Below are 22211 nucleotides of genomic sequence, written 5' to 3' on the forward strand. Positions count from 1 at the left end.
GGAAATGCTGGCATATATATAACTGTGACCAGCTGAAACTTTTAAAATTAAAACATGCAGTCCTGTGAGGCACAGCTCTGTATAATCTGTAAGAATACAGGTTGCCCTGACGGACGTAGCTACACAGCACTTTCACAAATGCTTTTACTGACGGAAGAAAAATACACATACCGTAAAAACAGACAGAACAAGACTTTTTTATGATCTTTTTTCTGAGAAAACCTTCCTTCAATATTCATGCAAATCCTTTGTAATTAGTGTCAGCGCCACAACTGCCAAGTAACCGAGCACAGCGGTTTACTAAACTGGAACACACTCGCCTTGTTGCGAAGACAAACTACAATCCAAGCGGAAAAAAAAGCTTTCACATAGCAGTTCCAGTAGAAACTACAGCAAACTTTCTGATTTAGCCTAACAGCTGCTCTTTAATCAGCTTTTCACTAAAGAACTGCATAATGTCAGCCAGATAGTCAAATGCCAAATTCCATTCCCACTGCACCTGGAATTTCAAGACTTCCTCAAAATGTCAGAAACCCCAAATAATTTCTTAAAATGCACCATCAAGTGATAAACCCAACAGAAAGTCTCCAAGTCAGTCCCTTCCCTAAGAAATGCTGACAGTTTTCATCTTCATTGACAACAAACTCTGAGAATACTGGAATGCTCTTTGAATTAATGGCAACTTTAACTAAAGTCCCATCTTAATTTACCCCAATAAATACTGCTTGATAAACTTCAGTGATAAACTTGGTGTTGCGGACAATGTTTTGTTCCGATACCATTACTGTGTAACTGAACTGTCAAAAACTGCTAAGAGTCAAAGAAATACATTCAGAAGACTTCAATGTGGTAAATGCACTGTTTCAAAACCAGCCAAGTCTGCAGTTTTATTTGATTATTGTTTTGGTGAGCAAAACAAGGACATATTTCTATTTCGTTTTGGGCATATTGTTATTCAACTTTCCCCTTTAATTAAAATACACAACGTTACATCGTCTAGCCATAATTTGTTTAGAAGTAAGGATAAAAAAGAAGCACTAATTAAACTGTCAGATAGGCACTATTATTATTTCCCATTGTGGAAATGTATCGTCATTTCTGAGCAATGGTAACATGATAGCATCTCACAGCACTCCAGCTGATGCCAAGCCTGTTCTCATTTTCCCAGTCTCACTTACATAAATTAGCTACAGGCCCCACTGACAGTCAGAGAATCTCAAGCTTTTTTATGTTTGGAAATACTCCACTTTTGTCAGATCTCTACCAGTGAGGTCATAATAAACAAACTGATGCCAAATTGCCATGGATCTCCAGAGTGTTTGCCACAAGTTATGGATTCTTGCTATCTAAATCACCCATCTGCTCAAAGGCAGTACCATGAACCCTGACTCCAAAAGGTTTCTCAGTTACAACTTTTGAGCACTGAAACAAAATACCAGCCTTCACATTATGATAGAATGTGTGCCTGTGGTAGACACATACAACATGAATTTGAATTAGCCTGCAAAAAACCTGTGGATTTTACTGGTTTAATTTAGATTCCCAAGACAAACTGAAACTAAGAAAACTCTGCCTCAAACACTGGCTGGGAATGCTCTATGAGCAATCCACACCCAAAACAAAAACCAACCAAACAAATCCACAAACAAACAAACCAACCAACCCACCCAAAAATACCCACCCCATAAAGCTATTGTCTGTCATTTCAGGAGTGAGAAGTTAGCAGAAGACGTGAACACCAAGCTCACAAATGTTTTAAATGTGTAATATATATCAGCCATCCTGACAGGATAATAGAATTTTCCATTCTCTACAAGTACAGAAAAAACATGCTTAGTAAAGAAAATTATTGTGAAGTATCATGACCACTGACTTGAAGCAAGCCTGGAAACATGATAGAATTCCACTTCAATGAGTGGCACTTTGGTCAGATGCCAGCACATAATTTCATATCAGAGCTAGCTCCACAATAAGATTAAACGCTACTTGGTACAAAAGCATTAACTTTTAGTTTTCACAGCAGCATAAAGACCCTTTTTATGGAGACTACTATAAACAAGATATTTGCTTTCATTCCTCAAAGCTTCTTGCATTTTCCAAATGATGTTAGAAAACATCTACTGAATCAATACACAGCCAAAAAATTGCTTACAAACCATAATGGAACATAAGTATGCTATTCATTATTATGTGCCTACAAATGTGATGTGTGGTTGTTTAACACAAACAGCATGCTTGCTGCTTCATGCAAAAAAGAAAACACATCTTTTAACTAGACAACTGCAAAACAAAGGGAATGTTTGACAGATTTCTCTTTCCCCTTCCCCCAAATAGATGGCAAATATTTCCTGAAGGTAAACAACAGAAAAGCAAAAGGTAGCTTTAACAACCACCTGGAATTACTTGGCTCCACATTTGGAGTCTCCTTTCTCTCCAATCAAGATTTCTTAATTGAAAATGTTTTACTGTATTTTGACACGACATACCATCGATTCCTGTGGAATTTTAAAAGCTGAGGTTTAAAATTGAGGCTATATTACACAGGGCAATCGCTGCAAACACGCAAGGCTACTTTAATGCAAATCTACACACAACACACTCCGCATAAAATGTTTTCCATCCCTTCCCCTTTTTTCACTTTGCTGCGTGCGATCTAAATCCAGCTCTCAAGTGCCCCCTTGTGGTAAGGCACCTTCCCTCACGGAGGCTGCTGGATTAAAGTCACGACTGCATCCAGCTCTCAAGAGCAACAGAGATTCCCCGTGATTTTAATGAATGCCAACACCATTCAAAGCTCTGCTGGCTAGGGACGCTGATCAATACCGGAGTCGCGCAGTGCTGGTGAATGCACTGAAAATACTTGCAGCATGTCAGCCCTTCTTCAATAAACAACTTTGGGGAGAAGTCTGAACAAATGCAGAGATTGGTCTCCTCACATTTACAGAGACCAGCATCAACAATAGCTCAGCTGTCAGATCCCAAGCATGGACTACTGAGTTAGCACAGAAGAAAAAGAGCCTCCATCAAACACTTCAATTTTGTCCAAAAGTTAGTGAAAAAAACAAACACATAAACAAAAGACCCACAAAAACCAACTTGCATAGTTTCATAGTCAGAGAGGAGATAAAACAAAACAAAAAAAAACCAAAAAACCCCAAACAGCTTCAGCTGATACTGTTTCTGATCCTCCTGAAGAGGCTTCCAAAGCATCTTCACAAGTGATTCCATTCAGAATTAGAGGGGCCCTGCCTCCAACCCGATGGAGCAGAGGGACAAATGGGTTTATTGGACTGTATGAATCTGATGGCTTGGCAATTTGAACCCACAAGAGTACAAAGCTTTAATCATGTACAGACCTACACTGTACTCTGATACCATCAAGTTATAAGGGGTGGAATATATATTTGTGTATCTGGTGTGACAGGGAGATCCCAAGAGCTGGATGTATTGGAAGCTAAGCACTGGAATGCAGGTCACAGTTTGCTTTCACTTGGAGGGGTGGGAGGAGTCACTGGAACTGGGGGCCCCACAATTTAGACTAATGATGGACTGATCCAGACTGTACTGGAACAGGGTGGAGCTCCACAGCATCTGCAGGGAGCAATCTGTTGTGTACAGCACTCATTTTGAGTGAGAATGGATGCTGAATGGATGTCATGTTGTATGATGTTAACTGCTGCTGATATAGAATAAGGGGTGGAGAACATCATGGAGTCAGCTGAATCTGCTGACAAGTTACTTTCCCTCATGATCTTTTTGGGGAGGGGCTTGGCTATGAGAGCAGACAGTACACAGATCTATTGCTTCAGAACCACATGCTTAAAACACAGAATGTTAGAGGTTGGAAGGGACCTCCAGAGATCAAGTCCACCCCCCCTACCAAAAGCAGGGTCACTTAGGGTAGTCTGCACAGGAATGCATCCAGGTGGGCTTCAAAAGTCTCCAGAGGAGACTCCATAACCCCCCTGGGCTGCCTGTTCTAGAGCTCAGTCACCCTCACTGTAAAGAAGTTTCTCGTCATGTTGAGGTGAAATCTTCTACATTCAAGTTTGCATCCATTGTTCCTTGTATTTTTACTGTGCACCACCAAAAAGAGATTGGCCCCATCCACTTCACACCCACCCCTCAGATGTTTATTCACATTGATGAAATCACCTCTTAGTCTTCTCAAGACTAAACAGCTCCAGGTGTCTCAGTCTCTCTTCAGAGAGGAGATGCTCAAGTCCCCTAATCATCCTTGTGGCTCTCCATTGGACTCTCTCCAGCAGGTGTCTGTCTCTCTTGAATTGGAGAGCCCCAAACTGGACACAATACTCCAGGTGTGGTCTCACCAGGGTAAAATAAAGAAGGAGAAGAACCTCCCGACACGTGCTAGACATTTTTTTGATGCACCCTAGGATACCATTGGCCCACTTGGCCACAAGGGCGCATCGCTGTCTCATGGAGAACTTGCTGTCCACTAAGACTCCAAGGTCTTTCTCAGTGGAGCTGCTCTCCAGTAGGGCAACCCCTACTCTGCACAGGTGCCTAATGTTACTCCTCCCCAGGTGCAGGACCCTGCACTAGCAAACAGTGGGGATTATTATTAGAATCCAGACATTGGACAGAAAGAGCTTTTCCAAAAAAATGACAACACTACTGAAATAGTTTTGGCTTACAATTGGTGTTTGCAGGTTTTGTTATTAAATAAATAAATAACTTAAAAGATGGTTTGAAGAGGGGAGGTGGAAAAACACAAACCACGTTCCCTGCATATGCGTGCAATTCAGTCTTGCAAGCTAACAAGTAACTCTGAATTTATTATGGGGAAAACTTAAAGGGCATGAAGTTAAATTACAATTTTTATTATTTTTTTCATTTATAGTACTTTCTTATCAGTCCTTGGGTTAAGGTTTACAGATAAAGTCTTCAGAAAGCCACTTAAGAGAAAAAGCATACTACCTGCCAGAATGTAAATGGTTTGCCAAATGCACGGCACTGCCTAACCAGCCTAGCAGAAACACAGTTTTTAATGGCAAAAAGAGAGTTCCACACATGGCATGCATTAAATCTGTTCCCCCAAAAGAATTAGTTGTTCCAGCAAATACACATTTTTACTGGTACAGATGTATTTACATTGCTGTATCTATTTTGCCAAAGCAATTTTGCCACAGAAGACATTTTCATTCCTAGCCAAGAGACAAACTCACAAAGCAAGCAAGCACAAAGATTTAGTATCATAGTATCACAGTATCAGTCAGGGCTGGAAGGGACCACAAGGATCATCTAGTTCCAACCCCCCTGCCATGGGCAGGGACACCCCACACTAGGTCAAGCATTTCTTGCAATAATGTGCTGTTCATCTGAAATAACACACCTAGTTTGTTAACAAAAGGGGGGGGGGGGGGGGGGGGGGGAAGGTTAGACAAACTATTTATCAGTGATCAACAGAATCCTTTCAGATCTTGTGTTGTGTGCTTTTCATTCAACATTTCTTCAGTGCTTAGCTTACTTGCAAGCCACAGAAAAAAGCAAGTTTCCTTTCCAAAACAAGTACTTCCCAAGGCCTCTTGCTTTTTGTCCCACTGGCTAAAAACAGGTAGGGATCATAATTACACTTTGAGGATGATAGAAGAACATAAGTCTCCGATTTTGCTGATTATATATTTTTGGTCCACTTTTAAGGATGAAAACTTGAACAGCAATGGAACTGTGGCTTTGAAGTTTCAGTATAACTACCCCTGATTTTTCTCAAAACAAAAACTTGAAGTTTCATAGTTGAATCTCAAGTTCTACAAAACACATTAACAGGCATGGAAATACTGCAGAAACAATGGCCTCAAAACATACCCTGAAATCTGGGTTCACTATAGTGTTAGCTGGGAGTTCAAGTTTCCCATCCTCAAAGAAAGATTATTCACGATAAAGTAACTTCATACTCTCTTTGCTGACATCACGGACTTGGAATTTAAAAACCTCCAATGCCATCACAGAATCAAAACTGCAGCTCAAGACACATAAATTTGGTCCAACAGAATTCTGATTGTGCCACAGTGTCCTGAGCTACTCAAACACACAGTCATACCCAGTATTCTGCATCTCAAAGTATCCTTTAAAGGAAAGTTTGAGATTGAAGAGGTTCATTCAAGTATACTTTTAAATTATTCTGTTTCCAATAAACAAGTGTTAAAACCCCCAACTTCAAGCTTCAGCCAGTGAGTTTATCCTGATTCTTCACTACTCCGGAAGAATGGAGTTTAAGCCACAATTACTGGCCAAGACAAAGTAACAAAGATCACATTCCCTAATTTGGCCACCATCCATTTGTAAAATATTGAAAAAAGTGACTCAGCCTAACACAGCCTGAGGAGTAGTCAAGTTTAAAAGGCTTCAGCTCAGCAAATGTGTGTGTGTGTGTAATATACTTCCTAATGGAAATAATCACTCTTAGGACGAATATCTCTCATCCTTCAAGGAGTGAATTCTTGGTTTAAAACCTAGAAGATGGCAATAAAATACAATCCCAGCATTTATGTCTGAAAAATTATCCTTTAAGACAGCAGTGTGAAAGAGTAAATATTGAGTGTTTAAAGGCAAAGCTGCAGAAAAAATCAGATCTCTATGCTCGAAGCTGTACTGAACATATGGGTGCCAGACAACAGGCTTACATTTGATTCAACACTTTTGAGTTCACCATGCACCAGAGTAATGTACAAGTCTACAATTGTACAGTAATGTACAAGTCTACAATTTGCTTAACTGCTTTACACCAAATCAAGGAACAAGGAAAAGAAAAAGGTGCTGTGTTTTAGTATTCATATCTGTCTCTAAAATTACACTTAATACCAACAAGTAGTGCATGTTTAACTCTACTTTTAACCACCAAGCAACCTGCCTTTCACACTACATTGCTTTTTGTTCAAACACTGCCTTCATTGTTGTTGCAGGACTATATCATTGATACAGTTATAATATAATCCATATTACAATATGCAGTTTTTTGGAGTTAACAGAATTTTGACGTGTCCATGTGTGTACTGAAGCAAACCATACTTGAATGCTTCAATGCAAAACGTCTTGTGATGAAGTCACCTCAGGTGCTGCTATTTTCCAGGCTCCCTACCTCATCACTGTTTACAAGGAAGGAGATCAGGAATGAAAAAAAAAGTGCACACTGTCACAGAAATCATTCAACACCAACAGAAGGAAGCTCTAGGTAAGGACTGACTAGCATAATTCTACATGGTATGAACCAGTCCTCTCACAGATGGATGATCACGTCTCTTATTTATCTACAAGTGCTGTCATTTGAATTTGAAGACAGAATATTACCAGTATTTCCATCTCAGACTGGCAGAATCTGTGGACATTTTAAGAAAAAGCCATGTGAACAAAAGAAACACAGGGAAAAGGAGAAAAATACTAGTGAAACTGAGTCCCATGTCTTGGGGGGTTTTGATCACAGCAATAACTTTATCTGAGAACTGCAATACACAGAAATGTAATAAATCATCCTTTCTAGTCTGACATCTCAATTTGACATTTTAACTTTCTACTGATAAGTAACCTAAATATTGCTACCTCGAAAGATATATATATTTAAATCCTGGACACAAAGACAACATTCAGCTCTTCTCTCCAAATTAGCTTGCCCCCCCCTTTCTTTTTTTCTTAATTAAAAAGAATTAAAGGAATTGTCTCCTCAAATTCTAAATCCACACTGATTTTCAGAAAGACTTAGAAAGCTAATGCAAATTCTCCTCATATTTTATTGGCTTTTTAAAATCCATGACATAAGACTTATTTCAAGGTCTATGATCTCCACATATACTGAAAACTAAAATCTCAAAAAGGGAATCCAAAAAAAAGGGGAAAAATTTTCAAACCACTCCTTGGAAGCAGGGGTAAAGATTATGGTGTAAAATTCACCACCCAAGACCCAGAGAGAAAACAGGAAGATCTGAAAGTCTTAATGATCAAATTTATACTAACCAGCATAATAATTTGATGGGATTATTAAGAGCATCACAAAAATGATGCAAAAACAATACAGGATTGTTCAGGCAGAAAGTAAGAGAAGCTATCTATTCATATAATAACAGTTGAGAAAGTTTTATTTGATGTTATTACAAGGATATGGACATGCTGGAATGTGTCCAGAGAAGGGCCATGAGGATGATCAGAGGGCTGGAGCACCTAATGAGGACAGACTGAAGGAGTTGGGGCTGTTCAGTCTGGAGAAGAGAAGGCTCTGAGGTGACCTAATTGTGGCCTTCCAATATCTGAAGGGGGCCTACAAGAAGGCTGGGGAGGGACTCCTCAGGATATCAGGACTAGGGGGAATGGAATGAAGCTGGAGGTGGGGAGATTCAGGCTAGATGTGAGGAGGAAGTTCTACCCCATGAGAGTGGTGAAGCCCTGGAATGGGTTGTCCAGGGAGGTGGTTGAAGCCCCATTCCTGGAGGTGTTTAAGCCCAGGCTGGATGAGGCTCTGTCCAGCCTGATCTAGTGTGGGGTGTCCCTGCCCATGGCAGGGGGGTTGGAACTAGATGATCCTTGTGGTCCCTTCCAACCCTGACTGATACTACTACTCTGTCCAGAAGGTAGTAGAAAATAAATCTGATGAAAGTTCTAAAGTGACGGAGGAAAGGGCATAGGGGAGAGAAACCAAGGAAATGACATAGAACAGCATACTGCTCTACTATAAATTGAAACTTAAAGATCAGAAAGAAAAAGCCAACTGAACAAGCATTTCATATGTAAAGAATTTAAAAGCAACCAAAATAATGATTCATCTGTTCAGGTCCAATTCTGGTATCTCCTTGCTCTCTAAGAAAACAAGATGATGGACACAGAACATGATGCATGGAGGAAAATAACAAGCTTGCTAGAAATCCAAACTATTACAAGCTCCTTATTTATTTTAATATGTTATCTCTGCATTATTAACTGCAGGGGGTTTTTAACAGACAAATTGCATCCTCCTTACACAATATTGTGGCAACACGCCATGGATAAAGCAAAAGGCATTGAAACAATGGCTACACACGCTAGCACAAAAAAAACTGCCATTAAGAAAAGAAGACAAACCCCCAAACCAACCACACCATACAAAAACCCAAACAAATAAACAAACAATAATAAAAAAACCCACCACACAAAAACAATGACAACAAACCTGCACCACAACCTGTGGAAAAGCAACGTGTTTTCAAAGTCAGTTTCAGTATAAACTGTAACTGGAAGTCGTAAAGCTATCTTAAATGTCTCTTTAACAGACAGCCTGCAACCCTGTAATAGGCCACTAGATGGCAAGTTCGGATAGAAATTAGCTCACTTTTTTTATTCATGGCATGTTTGAAAATTGCAAGTGCATAGAAAAAAGAATCATGAAAGAGGGAAAGAGTACAGCCAGAGAAAGGAAGAGTTCAGCAAGCGATCTGATTATTTGCCTGCTAATATTCTTATTAATAATAATTATATTATTAATATTATTATACCTTGAGTACTGTGTCCAGTTCTGGGCCCCTCAGTTTAGGAAGGATGTTGACTTGCTGGAACGAGTCCAGAGAAGGGCAACGAAGTTGGTGAGGGGTTTGGAACACAAATCCTATGAGGAGAGACTGAGGGGAGCTGCGGTTGCTTAGCCTGGAGAGGAGGAGACTCAGGGGTGACCTTATTGCTCTCTACAACTACCTGAAGGGAGGTTGTAGCCCGACACATGTTGGTCTCTTCTCCTAGGCAGCCAGTACCAGAACAAGAGGACACAGTCTCAGGCTGCGCCAGGGGAGGTTTAGGCTGGATGTTAGGAAGAAGTTCTACACAGAGAGAGTGATTGCCCATTGGAATGGGCTGCCTGGGGAGGTGGTGGAGTCACCATCATTGGAGGTGCTCAGGAGGAGACTTGATGGGGTGCTTGGTGCCATGGGTTAGTTGTTTAGGTGGGTTGGATTGGTTGATGGGTTGGACTCGATGATCTTGAAGGTCTCTTCCAACCTGATCTAGTCTATTCTATTCATAAGAAATAAACCCAGATATTTAAGTATTTGTTAAATAAATCTATTATTTATCTGTTTAGTATTATCCATTTACTCAATCTGATTTAAACAAATCTTCTGTAAAGACCAAATTTAATATCAGTCAGAAAGGCTAAATGGGTTTTAGTTTTGTTTCCACATCTCCCACAAAAATATATAATCAATTTTTACAAGTTTACTGCTCACAGGCAGAGCAGTTGTTCCTTTTGTCCCCGACAGCAGCATGAGCTGTAGCCACCACAAGAATCCAAGATCTGGAAGAAGGCTGAGAAGTAAAGCAGGGTGGGTCTTGGGAAACAAGATGTCAGCTTATTCAAGGAATTGCTACTTGGGATTCTTTGAAAAGCAACCAAGGGGTTTAGGGGTGCACAAGATGTCTCTACAAAGAGGATGAGGAAGCTGGGTTCATTCAGTCTGGCAAAGAAGAGAGTTAGAAGTGATTTAATAACAACCTGTAACTACTTGAGGAGTTAAAAGAATGACAGAGCCAAATACATTTCCATAGTAGCAGACCCTTACATTAGCACAGAAATGAAATGTCTGGGTTTAGGGGAACTCAGGTATAAAAGCTCTTCACAATTCTTCATTGCAACACATCTCAGACTGAAAAGTCCAGAACAATCATCTGACCATTTGAATTACAAGAAGCTATTCTATTTCCAGGAAATACTACATTATCATGACTTAAGATCCTTAATCTGTAATCACACATTCACCCCCACTCATTCAGTTCAGTCATTCTTGATCTGCTACACCATTCTCCCTAATTTGGGTTTTATTGTCAGCCTACACAGAACCTTCTACCTCATTTTAAAACAAAAACAAATCCTGTATTTTCAATCGGTTCTTTCTGTAGCTTATCACAGCCTTGTGTTCTGGCTCTGCAGAAGCATGCAAACACACACAAAAATTCTTAACAGAAGCACAGCAACTATATCTGAAAAATTAACCTTGCACAACTTCCCCGTGGCTAAATTCACAACTACTACCGGCAGCTGACAAAATAGTGACAGTGTAGAAAGTAAACTTGCTTACCTGTAATACATGTCTAAACCTCTCCAAACAAAAATACCATGTAAGAAACAAGGTGCATTGAAGTGAACACTAAGATTTACTCTACAAGACATATTCAAACAAATGAAATGTAAGCTGAAGCCTTACCTCATCAGATGACAGAAGGTCAATAGGTGTTAATGGAGGCATTTCACTTAATTCACAATTCAGGCCAAGTGATACCAGGATCTCCTTGAGAACTTCGTATCTCTTGCTATTGCTTAACTTAAGCAAATTAAAATCCTCTTCAGTTTGGACATCCTTAGAATTGATATCGAGTTCCAAGTGTGCCTGGCAGGAAATGTGCAAAGGGAATTACAAATATTTTTTTTTGATAGTGCTACACATTTCAGCACAGCAGAGAGAGATCAGCATGACAGCTCCAAGAGCAGCTTTGTCCTGACTGTGGTTGCTGAATTGTTCAGTGTTACCAGAACAGGTTAAAAGTTTCTCATGTATTCATCATATCTACACAAGCAAGCCTTTATTATCCTGATAAACTAGGGAATAACTGTATATTTACTGGTTCTATTTCAGGGATCACAGCTGCCAGTACACTACAATTTTCTCTGATACCTACACAAAGTAGCCCATCTTAATATCCTGGTCTTCTGCTGGAGTTGTTCAGACTAGTAGTTACTAACTTTCATGTCTGCTGGCAACCTGTCACTAACAGCAATATTGGCCATATTCTGGTTTGTGCAAGAGCAAAATTAAATTAAAAGTGAAAGAGCTTTATGAGAGGTTGCACAAGATATGTAGAACTCAAGCTGAGCAAGTCCTTACTGTGTCACAGTTGCAATCTGTACAGCTATAAAAATGCTTCTATCTACAAGAACTAAGAATCCTAGAACAGCAGCTTGTAAAGGATCAGGGCTGAAGCAGATGCTTAGAAGTAGAAATGAAACGCAGAAGAACAAAAAAATACCTTAGAGAACCTTTTTTTTGTTTAGTGGTCTTTTGTGTTTGGTTTTTTTTTTTTTGGTTGGTTTGTTGGAGGTTTTTTTATACCCTACTGTACTTATATTCATTTAATGAAAATTAGTTTTGTTAATTTCACCAATTCTGCACATTTTAATGATGTTCATCCTTCATACATAATCTACCTCACTGAAATTCAGAGAAATACGGTGAAATGGGATGGAGAAGAAACAGAAGGGTACTGAACAAAGGGGAACAACAAGCCTGTGACAGAATATTTATTGGCTGATGTCACTGTGAGTCTCCTGAAGAGAAAACAATCAGGCTTTTCAAATCCAGACTGGAAGTCATTTGAAATCATGAAATGACACACTAATCCTTTTAATCTGACTTTTGAAGCTATACTGTACTGCTCTTTTTCTGGGGAAAACCTCTGCAGTATTAAGTTTTACCACAGCAGAAGGGTCAATTTAAACAGTATAGCAAAGCAGGTTTTACCGTGGAACTTGCAGAAACGGATAGCAACAGTATCTAATCAATTTTCTAGTACAAGCATACAGCACATGGGTGGCAAAGCTTCCTACACAAAGCTATAAACATACTACTGTGTACAACTGTTTCCAATAAGATAGCAGATTTAATCTGATAAACTGGTAAGAGACAAACCCCACACTTCTAAAGAAACCTGAAGAGTATTTCTGAACTGCATAATTGCTAGAAGAGTGCATGCTACCTGATACAACAGCAGTTAAATTGGAGTGCTCTGGGCTCCTCAAAGTTCTCCTGTGACTAAAATATTGGGTAAAAGTAGGTCCTAGAATATTTGTTTATTCAGCTGTTCAGCTGTGCCTCCATTATATTCCTCATCTGCTTGAATACTGGTAAATGAATCTTGCTCACAGAGTAAGGAAAGTTGATATAATTGTGACCAGCCATTCTACAAAGAAAATGCTTACCTCTGCTCTTCCTCAGACTAACTCAAAATGTGCAAGTTGCCTCCATGTTCACTTTATGAATTTTACTACTATATGGCTAAAATCTCTCTTGATTTAGTAGCACAGGATACCTACCCAGATATTTTTTCAAGTGACTGGTACTTCCTATCAGCCTTTTTATCACCAAAACTTTAACCAGATATCTGTGAATATTTAAATAACCAGTGACCAACATTTACCTTCAACACAGGCATGGAAGTTTCCTTACTCATTATCCAGAAAGGCAGAGAGTAGCAACAATAATAAAAAGATTATGAACACATGAACTTATCTCTTACTGAGCTTTTTGAGGGAGTATGGGTTTTATTTGGTTGTTGGGTTCTTTTAACAGAGAACACAATACTGTAACACTGGAGAGGTACCTATTTGCCAAGATATGATTGTCCTTCAGTGGAATGAAAAGGATTTTGGTTCATTGCACATGACTCTACTTCTCCCCCCAACTTCTAAGCTGTTTGTTAGGTTCAGAATGTTAAATAATTAAAAGTTTAAAGCCTAAAAGAAGGCTTGGCAAACAAAACAAGCAAGTTTCCAGCATACTAGAGTCTCCTTGCCTCTCCTCCCCCACCCCACCCCAAAAACTGAATTAGGAGCATATATTACTGACTGAAAACATGTCAAGGTTTCAAAACACAAGACTTAGGAAAAAAAAAATGCATTCCAGATGGATAAAAGGGTTCTTTTAAATAATAGAAGAGAAAGGCCAACATCATGATCCCCCAGGGATCAGTGCTGGGCCCCATCCTCTTCAACATCTTCATCGATGATCTGGATGAAGGGGTAGAGTCAGTCATCAGCAAGTTTGCAGATGACACCAAGTTAGGGGCAGATGTTAGTCAGTTAGAGGGTAGAAAGGCTCTGCAGAGGGACCTCGACCAACTGGACAGATGGGCAGAGTCCAATGGGATGGCTTTCAACAAGTCCAAGTGCCGAGTGCTGCACTTTGGCTACGGCAATCCCATGCAGAGCTACAGGCTGGGGTGGGAGTGGCTGGAGAGCTCCCAAACAGAGAGGGACCTGGGTGTGCTGATCGACAGCCACCTGAATATGAGCCAGCAGTGTGCCCAGGTGGCCAGGAGGGCCAATGGCATCCTGGCCTGCATTAGGAATAGTGTGGCCAGCAGGAGCAGGGAAGTCATTGTGCCCCTGTACTCTGCTTTGGTTAGGCCGCACCTTGAGTCCTGTGTCCAGTTCTGGGCCCCTCAGTTTAAGAAGGACATTGAAACACTTGAACGTGTCCAGAGAAGGGCAACAAGGCTGAGGAGAGGCCTTGAGCACAAGCCCTATGAGGAGAGGCTAAGGGAGCTGGGATTGTTCAGCCTGGAGAAGAGGAGGCTCAGGGGTGACCTCATTGCCCTCTACAACTACCTGAAAGGTGGTTGTAGCCAGGAAGGGGTTGGCCTCTTCTCCCAGGCAACCAGCACCAGAACAAGGGGACACAGTCTCAAGCTGCGCCAGGGGAAGCTTAAGCTCGAGGTGAGGAGGAAGTTCTTCACCGAGCGAGTCATTCGGAACGGGTTGCCCAGGGAGGTGGTTGAGTCATCGACCCTGGCGGCGTTCAAGAGGAGACTGGACGTGGCACTTGGTGCCATGATCTAGACATGGGGTCTGTGTTGATAGGTTGGACTCGATGATCCTCGAGGTCCTTTCCAACCTAAGTTATACTGTGATACTGTGATGAACATTCACCTAGAAATTAGCCTTAATTAAAAAAACTGCTAAAGAAACCATAAAATGGTTCATGTCATTCGTAACACTAAGATGCAAACAGAATACAACTGAGTAAATGGTAGCAATACTAGCAAACTAAAAAATAACCCACAGACCTCAAGCAACAATGGCAGAAACTAACCTTTATCATGCAGTTAGTTGCTCAATCAAGAATTGTACAGCAGTTTTTCTAGACATGGCAGGCAACAACTAATAGAGGCTGTGACTCCCTGTGACCGTTTCAGGCTGTGCCTTTAAGAAAGGAACAGTTGCTAGAACACTCTGGATGAATGTTTTGGAATAATAACGAAAACAAGATATTCTAAACGAGTTTCATTGGTAGATAGGTAGAATGCAACTTTAAAGTTTTAGTTCAGTTTGAATCTCAGTCAGCTCAGTCTGTCTGTCTTCTTCAGCCTGTTTCAGTCTCTCTCTGAGCAACAGCTGTGCAGGACGGAGTTAATCTTGAACTAACAGATAAGAATAATTCTTGCATAGGCTTTGAGCTAACAGAATTTCCTCCTTAATAATTACCTTTTCTCTCTCTAACCCCTTTTTGGGAAAAAAGGGAGGTAGGGGGAGAGAGGGGGCATGGGGGGGGGACCCTCCTTGGCTGGAGGAGGGAGATTTTTCTGTATTACCTTCTTTGCTGTATGTTTCTGTATATATTGTAAATACTGTATATTGTGTACATATCCATCTGCATTTCATCCTGCTTGTAAATATAGCTCTTATCCATTTTGCTTCTCTGACTGAGCTAGCCATGGTTTCTTTGTGTGTGGGGGAGAATGGAACTTTCTCTCACCACCACACTCCCTCATTCACCAATTAAGACTTACAGAAATTCTAGCTACCTTAACCTTAAACATGAAGTGGAGACATCTTTCAAGTTCCTTGCAAGATGTGCTTTACTTCCTTGCCTGGCTCTCTGCTTCATGATAGTTAGTGTTTTTTTAATTATGTCTGGCTTTTTATCTTGCCAGTGTAAGCTTTCACCCCGAGTCCACCACAGCTTGGCTCTTCCTGTCAAAATCTGCAACATGTACAGCTCTATCACTCCACAACTCCTAGCAGGCAGAAAAGGTTGGCTTTGCTCTTGAAGATGCTTGCTTCCTATGCAAATCTCTCTCTCTACACCACCTAATGTGATCTTGCATGATCTATGTGTATATGGTTACAGAGTGAAAACAAGTAAGTGGAACAGCAGTTACATTCGCTACCATTCTTCAAGCTTCAGGCTGATCAAGTGAAAACCGTTCTGTATTCACAGCTCTTGTACTTAAACTGAGACATCTATCTATGCCTCCCCTTGACAAGCAACCCCAAAATCCTGCAATGAGAACAAATTAACTTCTTCACTGTACCACAACCATGTGTAGCAGAGAACAAATTAATCCTTCCACAGACACAGTACCTGAGAAAGAATGGCTTCCCCTCCACTGTCTCCATAAGTCAGATGAACAATAACTGTATCTTTATCAGCATTATTTAATTGACTCAATGTCTTAATTTTGCCAGTATCTTCCTTTGTCACTTCCTCAAAGACACAGCCACTGACCAAAAGATTTAACTTGATTTCAGTGCTGTCCATTTTAGAGACCACTAATTCATTAACAGTCTTCTTCAGATTGTTTTTGCTCTTTATTTGTACGCCGTCAAATGTAAAAGATGAAGAAAACCCTAGAATCTTCCCTCCTTTAGATAAAAACTTAATAAACTGTTTGTGGTTCTCCTCAGAAATAGGCTTCTCTGTGGCAATGATCAACAGCAGTGAATTATCAATCCATGGAGCTTTCAGAACTTGTTCCTCATGCAGCTGGTAGATGGTATAGCAGTCTGTATCAATGCATTCCTGAAGGACTGATTTCACCTGCTCAAATTTCACTTTTGCAGTTTCAGAGCCAAGATAAATCAATATGTTAGGGGGCTTTCCAGCAAGGTTTACTCTCTTTATTTCTCTTACTAGACAGTCTTCATTCTTCTCTTCTAGTTTCCTATTCTGCTCATCAGGCAGTTCTGGAATGTTTTCTGCAGAAGCAAATCTGACTGATTCGATAGTAATGTTTTCAAGCTGCAGGCATTCATGACAGCTGGCAAGATGCAAGTGATGGTGTTCTCCAGCACCCATCTCTTTGTCAGACAGACTGCTGGATTTATCTTCATGTTCACTTTCTTCCTGTAGCTTGGATTTTTCCTCTTCACCTCGTCCTGAAGACTCAGACACTTGTAATCCTGATTTAACAGTAATCCCAGAAGTCACAGGAGGAGTTACTTCATCCATTTGTGTACTGCTTAAACTCTGCTCTTTTGCAGATCGTGCCACCTGTGCCAACTCCTTCAGAGCAGATTCTTGTAAATGGACAGCTGGAAGAGTCAAAGAATAAGAAAAGCAGGTTATAAAGCTGATACTCAAAAGAGCTATGATGAGTATCACTACCACAGCAGGATTTAATTTCAGTACAAATCATCTATAATAGCACCAAATCCTAACCCCTCCAAGAACATAGTAATTTTGCATTCATAACACGACTCATTTACTCTAACCATAGAATCTGGAAAAGACTGTTAAAGGTCTAGTCCAACCCTCCCCTGCAGTAAGCTCAGGCTGCTCACAGTCCTGTCCAACCTGACCAGCTATTGTTTCCAGGGATGTGGCTTCTACCACCTCTCTGGGCAAACTCTACAACGAGAGTGGTGAAACACTAGCACTTAAAAATCTTCCTTGTATCTAATCTAAATCTACCCTCTTTAGTTTGAAACCATCACCCCTTATCCTACTGCAACAGGCCCTCCTAAAAAGACTTTCCCCATCTTTCTTATAGGCCCCTTTTAAGTACTGGAAGGCCACAAAAAGGTTTCCCCACAGCCTTCTCTTCCCCAGGTTGAACAGTCCTAACTCACTTGCCCTGTTCTTGTAGAAGAGGTGCACCAGCCTTAGATCATTTTTGTGGCGCTCCAACAGGTCCACATTCTTCCTGTGCTGAGGGCTCCAGAGCCGGACACAGTACCAAGGTGTGGTCTTGCCAGAGCAGAGTAGAGTGGCAGAATCACCACCCTCAAGCTGCTGGCCACACTACTTTTGATACGGCTCAGGATATGGCTGGCTGTCAGGGCTGTGAGTAAACACTGGCAGCTTATGTTAAGCTTTTCATTGACCAGTACCCCCAAGTCATCCTCCACAGGGCTGTTTCTCAATCACTTCATCACATAGCCTGTACTGATACCAAAAATTGCCCTAACCCTGGTGCAGGACCTTGAACTTGGCCTTGTTGAGCCTCATGAGGTTCACACTAGCCCACTTCACCAGCTTGTCCAGGTCTTTGTTTCAGGAAAGTCTGACTGAGAGCACAAAATTTGATATTTACAGGGCACACTGAAACAAACTAACAATTACTCTAAGTGCAAAAAAGAAAATTGGACAAAGGTAAAACATATGCATTGTTTACAGTGCCAGCCAGGTGCTCTTTACAGAACAATAGTCTATGGAAGGGAAGGTGAAGAAGTTCTCATAAATGCCTCACACTGTTACCTTGAGTGAGAGACTAAAAGCTTGTTTCTCCTGATGTAACTCAACAAAGATAAAATCAACCTTCCACCTTCAGGAATATGCATAAGACAAGAGGGACACTACTTGAACACATAGCTAAGGACTGAAAAACTGTACAAAAGACTTGAGCAACTACTGGCTCAGCAGAAGAAAAACACAGAACCAAAAACACAGATGAAGAAAAACACAGGAGAAGGACAATGCTGCTGAGAAGGAAAATGGAGAGAATACCAGGAGAGGAAAAGTGACAGAGACATCATCACGGAGCCTGGAAGAAGCAGAGCCCCCCTTCTCCGTGCCCTAAGTTCCGCCTGCTGCAACTCATGGAGCTGAAGAGGCTGCCCAGAGGACCACCTCTCTTCTACAGCCAAAGCCTCAGCACCCTTTCTCTATAGACCCAACATCTCCTGCAGCACCTTTCCTCCACAGACTCAAACTGTCTTGGGGGGTGCGGGGTGTGGTAATATAATTCCTTTCCTCTTTTCTCTCTCCCTCTCTATTTTCTCTCTCTCTCCCCTTCTGATCCATCCACTTTATTGATGTAATAAATAGTCTAGCTGTTGATATTTTGGCCTTGTTTGTGCCTCTAATTTCACACCACGGGAATATTCAAAAGAACTGAGTCTCTTTCCCTCCCTGGACTGAGACACCTTGTTATTTTGCCTCTTCCTCTGCCCCCAGCAATTGACAAAATGAAACAAGGGAAGTATCTTTGGAAAAATACTGATCTCTTAAGGAGGGCAGGGTGGAAAGTTACTTGCTGCTATTCTGAAATAAACCATTTTGAAATAAGCAAATAATGTGACTATGTTGAGTAAGACAGAGACACTGAACCTTGTCTCTTGCTGAAGGCTGCACACAAAAGCTTGGCACAAGTAAATGGGAGTTAAAAAAAAACCTCCAAACAAAACCAACCAACTGAAAAAAAAACTACAGCCCAACAGAAAAAAAACCACAACACCCAGTTCCATTCGATCTGTAGAAAAGTAGACACATCTACCCACAGTTAGAGCTGGGAGCTAAGAATACAAGGAATAACTAGCAAATCAGCCTGTTCCAGAGCAGTTCTCACATGCTCACAGTGCCTTAAACAAAATGACCCAGAAAACATACTGAAAAGCAGATGACTGGGGCACTCTTGCAGCTTCCATTCCCTTCTTGCGTGAATAATTTTGCAGAACACCACCAAGACAGAGTTTCACATCAAACACATCTATGAGGTGGACTGAGATCAATAGTATTGTTTCAATACCAATGGATGGATCAGATACAGTGAGGTGGATTGAGAACTGGCTGAATGACAGAGCTCAGAGGGCTGTGAGCAATGGCACCGAGTCTAGTTGGCAGCTTGTGAAAATACTTACAAACGATCTTCTGTGGCACCATTCCGTTATCCATTTGAAGCCTGTCTTCCATGAATGCTATTCCAAGGTTGCTGAAATTATCTACACTTGCTTCAGCAATTAACTTGTAAGGCTCACCAGATTTATAGGCCAATGGTGAACAATAGTCTGACCACTTCACAATCTAGAATGAAGCACATGAATGTTTTTCAGCTTGAAAAGGTTACGGAAAAGTATCACAATATCAACAGTACTATGAATCTGCAAGATAAACTACAAATAAAACCTGCTCTTTCTTCCCCACAGATTCTGCTATTAAAAAGCAGAACAACAGTAGAGAGAGCCAACAGAGGGACATTATCAAATCAAAACAGTACAAATGGCAAACCCAAGGACTGGAAGCAAATTTAAAGAAACTACTTACAATAAATAGGAAGCATAGCTACGAGTATTACAGAATATGGAATCAGCACAATCACTTTTCAGACTTGTTCCTCTGACACCTCATGTTTAAAGCACTACATTTAACAGTATCATGAAGACACATCCCAGCTAGAGAAGTCTTTCAGCTGGCAGTTCCTTTCACACAAATGTGCGTCCTTTGAGATTACCACCAAAAGAACCTGCTGAGGAAGGGCTGCGTAGCAAGCAACACCTGCTATAAGATTCAAAGCAATATCCACATTAAGCATTGAAAGCACATGGGGAGTACAAATACATCTTTCCCAAAGATCAAGGCTATTAAAAGCTTCAACACATAAAATGACAGGAGAGCATTATCACATTCTGTAAGTAAAATTCTATTTGTATTTATTTCTAAGACACAGCTTTCAGCACAAATCTGAAAACAACGCTGATAAAAAGCACAAAGTGCTGGTGAGCTCTTGAACATTTCACTTGATCCTAACTTTATTAGGCTGTCAACTGCAGTGGATTACAAGATATATTTAGCTAAGTGGTTTAGATAATATTCAAAATAATCTGTTTCCAATTTTTGACTTCATGGTATTTTCCAAGGGAGCAAGAAGAAGGAAGAAACTGAGATTTCATACAACCTTAATGGTTGCACTTCCTTTTTAAGTCATTCTCAAAACCAGTCTCTAATTACAGGAATCCATATGAGACCACCCAGACCATTCTCATGTTGGTAGCCTCTGGTTGTTTAAACAGAAAACTGCCTGGGTATCTCCTGATGCACCACCTATACTAACTCTTACTGAACAAACCCAGATTCTAAAAGAGAAAAAGGCATCAGTGTGTAGGTGGTGTGTTGGTGTTTACCACAAGGTTAGCTGCTGGCTTTAACTTTCTGGTTAAACTCCAGATCTATAACACAAGAGCAAGTAATGGCTTCAAACTAGCCACATCAGAACACACGGCTGGTGAAAGCCAGCCTCAAACTCGAACAGCTGTATAACTCAGATCCTGAACTCCTGGATGTAACCACTCAGTAGTAAAAACGACAGCAGCAAGTTTCTGCCTGCATGACTGTACCACAAAGAAATACCATCTCCAGAGTTACAGAATATATTTCTGGACACACTAGTATTGACCAGTTCTGAAGCAGAACAAAATCATAGAATGGCCTGGGCTGGGAGAGACCTTAGAGATTATCTAATACAACTCCCTGCCACAGACTTAGTTGCCTCTCAACTACACTAGGATACTCAAGGCCCCATCCAACCTGGCCTTGAAGGTGTCCAGGAAGGGGGCATTCACAACCTCTCTGGACAATCCATTCCAGAGTCTTGCCACCCTTGTAGCGAAGAATTTCTTCCTAAGATTGAATCTAAACCTATTCTCCTTCCATTTAATCCATTTCTCCTCGTCCTACTGGTGGACACTCTTGTAAACAAGTCTCTCTCCAGCCTTCCTGTAGGTTCCATTCAGGTATTGGAAGGCAGTTATAAGGTCCCCCACAGAGTCTTCTTTTATCCAGGCTGAACAATACCAGTTACCTTAGCTTGTCCTCAAAGCAGAGGAAAATAGTTACACTAGACCCTGATAGATTTGCATTACTGTAACTGGGGCATCAGTCAGACTTTGCCCTGCTGTCACTGAGGAAGTCTGCAACTAAGTCAGACAGAGCTGCCCAAACCAGCTGCCTTGAGGGAAGAATGACAAACAAAATAAAACAGCTATCCTTTTCCTCTTCGGTTTTGGTCTTTTACCTGGACTATCACTTTTAGGCTTGACAAATCAAATGAGAATGGAAAATGTCTGCATTGTTATTCATACATTAGTTATTAAAGAATGTGCAAAGTCCCCTGTCTAAGTTGACCCAGCACTCCCCAGGTGCCCCCCAGGACAACACAGAGAACACAGCAGGTATCCTATCGAGTTTATCTCCTAGAAGTAGAGTCTGTAAGACTGCAGAATCCATCTAAAAGCAATAAAACCATTTACAAACCAGGTAATGTGGCTATTTCCTGTGTGCTCCAAGGAAACACGAGGCCAGTGGAAGCAGGGTCAGAAGGCTCCAGCAAAAAAAGTTGCCGGGTTCTCAACAAGTTGCAGTGTCTCTAAACCTCACACACTGAGCTTCAAGGAGATAACAATTTTGTCTGATGCAACACTTCATCTGGACATCACTCTTCTAGAGGGCAAAGACTAACATGCCCCAAAA

At 41.0% G+C, this 22211-nt stretch overlaps 1 protein-coding gene across 2 annotated transcripts in view; it reads right to left on the reverse strand.

Moving 5' to 3' along the window:
* The window catches only part of HLCS (holocarboxylase synthetase), a 126834-nt gene that overhangs the window by 98598 nt on the left and 6025 nt on the right, over nucleotides 1-22211 (reverse strand). Inside the window, exons 1-4 of one of the 2 annotated variants that reach the window (XM_068144596.1) lie at nucleotides 21996-22101; nucleotides 19607-19769; nucleotides 16110-17059; nucleotides 11178-11360 (exon numbers count right to left, since the gene is read on the reverse strand). In XM_068144596.1, the coding sequence (XP_068000697.1) occupies nucleotides 11178-11360; nucleotides 16110-17059; nucleotides 19607-19658 (1185 nt within the window). In that variant the 5' untranslated portion in view covers nucleotides 19659-19769; nucleotides 21996-22101. Of the gene's footprint in view, nucleotides 1-11177; nucleotides 11361-16109; nucleotides 17060-19606; nucleotides 19770-21995; nucleotides 22102-22211 lie in introns of those variants that run through there. The other variant, XM_068144595.1, reaches the window with a different exon arrangement.

Source organism: Melanerpes formicivorus, unplaced genomic scaffold, assembly GCF_026170545.1.
Source record: "Melanerpes formicivorus ecotype bairdi unplaced genomic scaffold, bMelFor1.0.p_v2 SCAF_11, whole genome shotgun sequence".
Classification (NCBI taxonomy): Eukaryota; Metazoa; Chordata; class Aves; order Piciformes; family Picidae; genus Melanerpes; species Melanerpes formicivorus.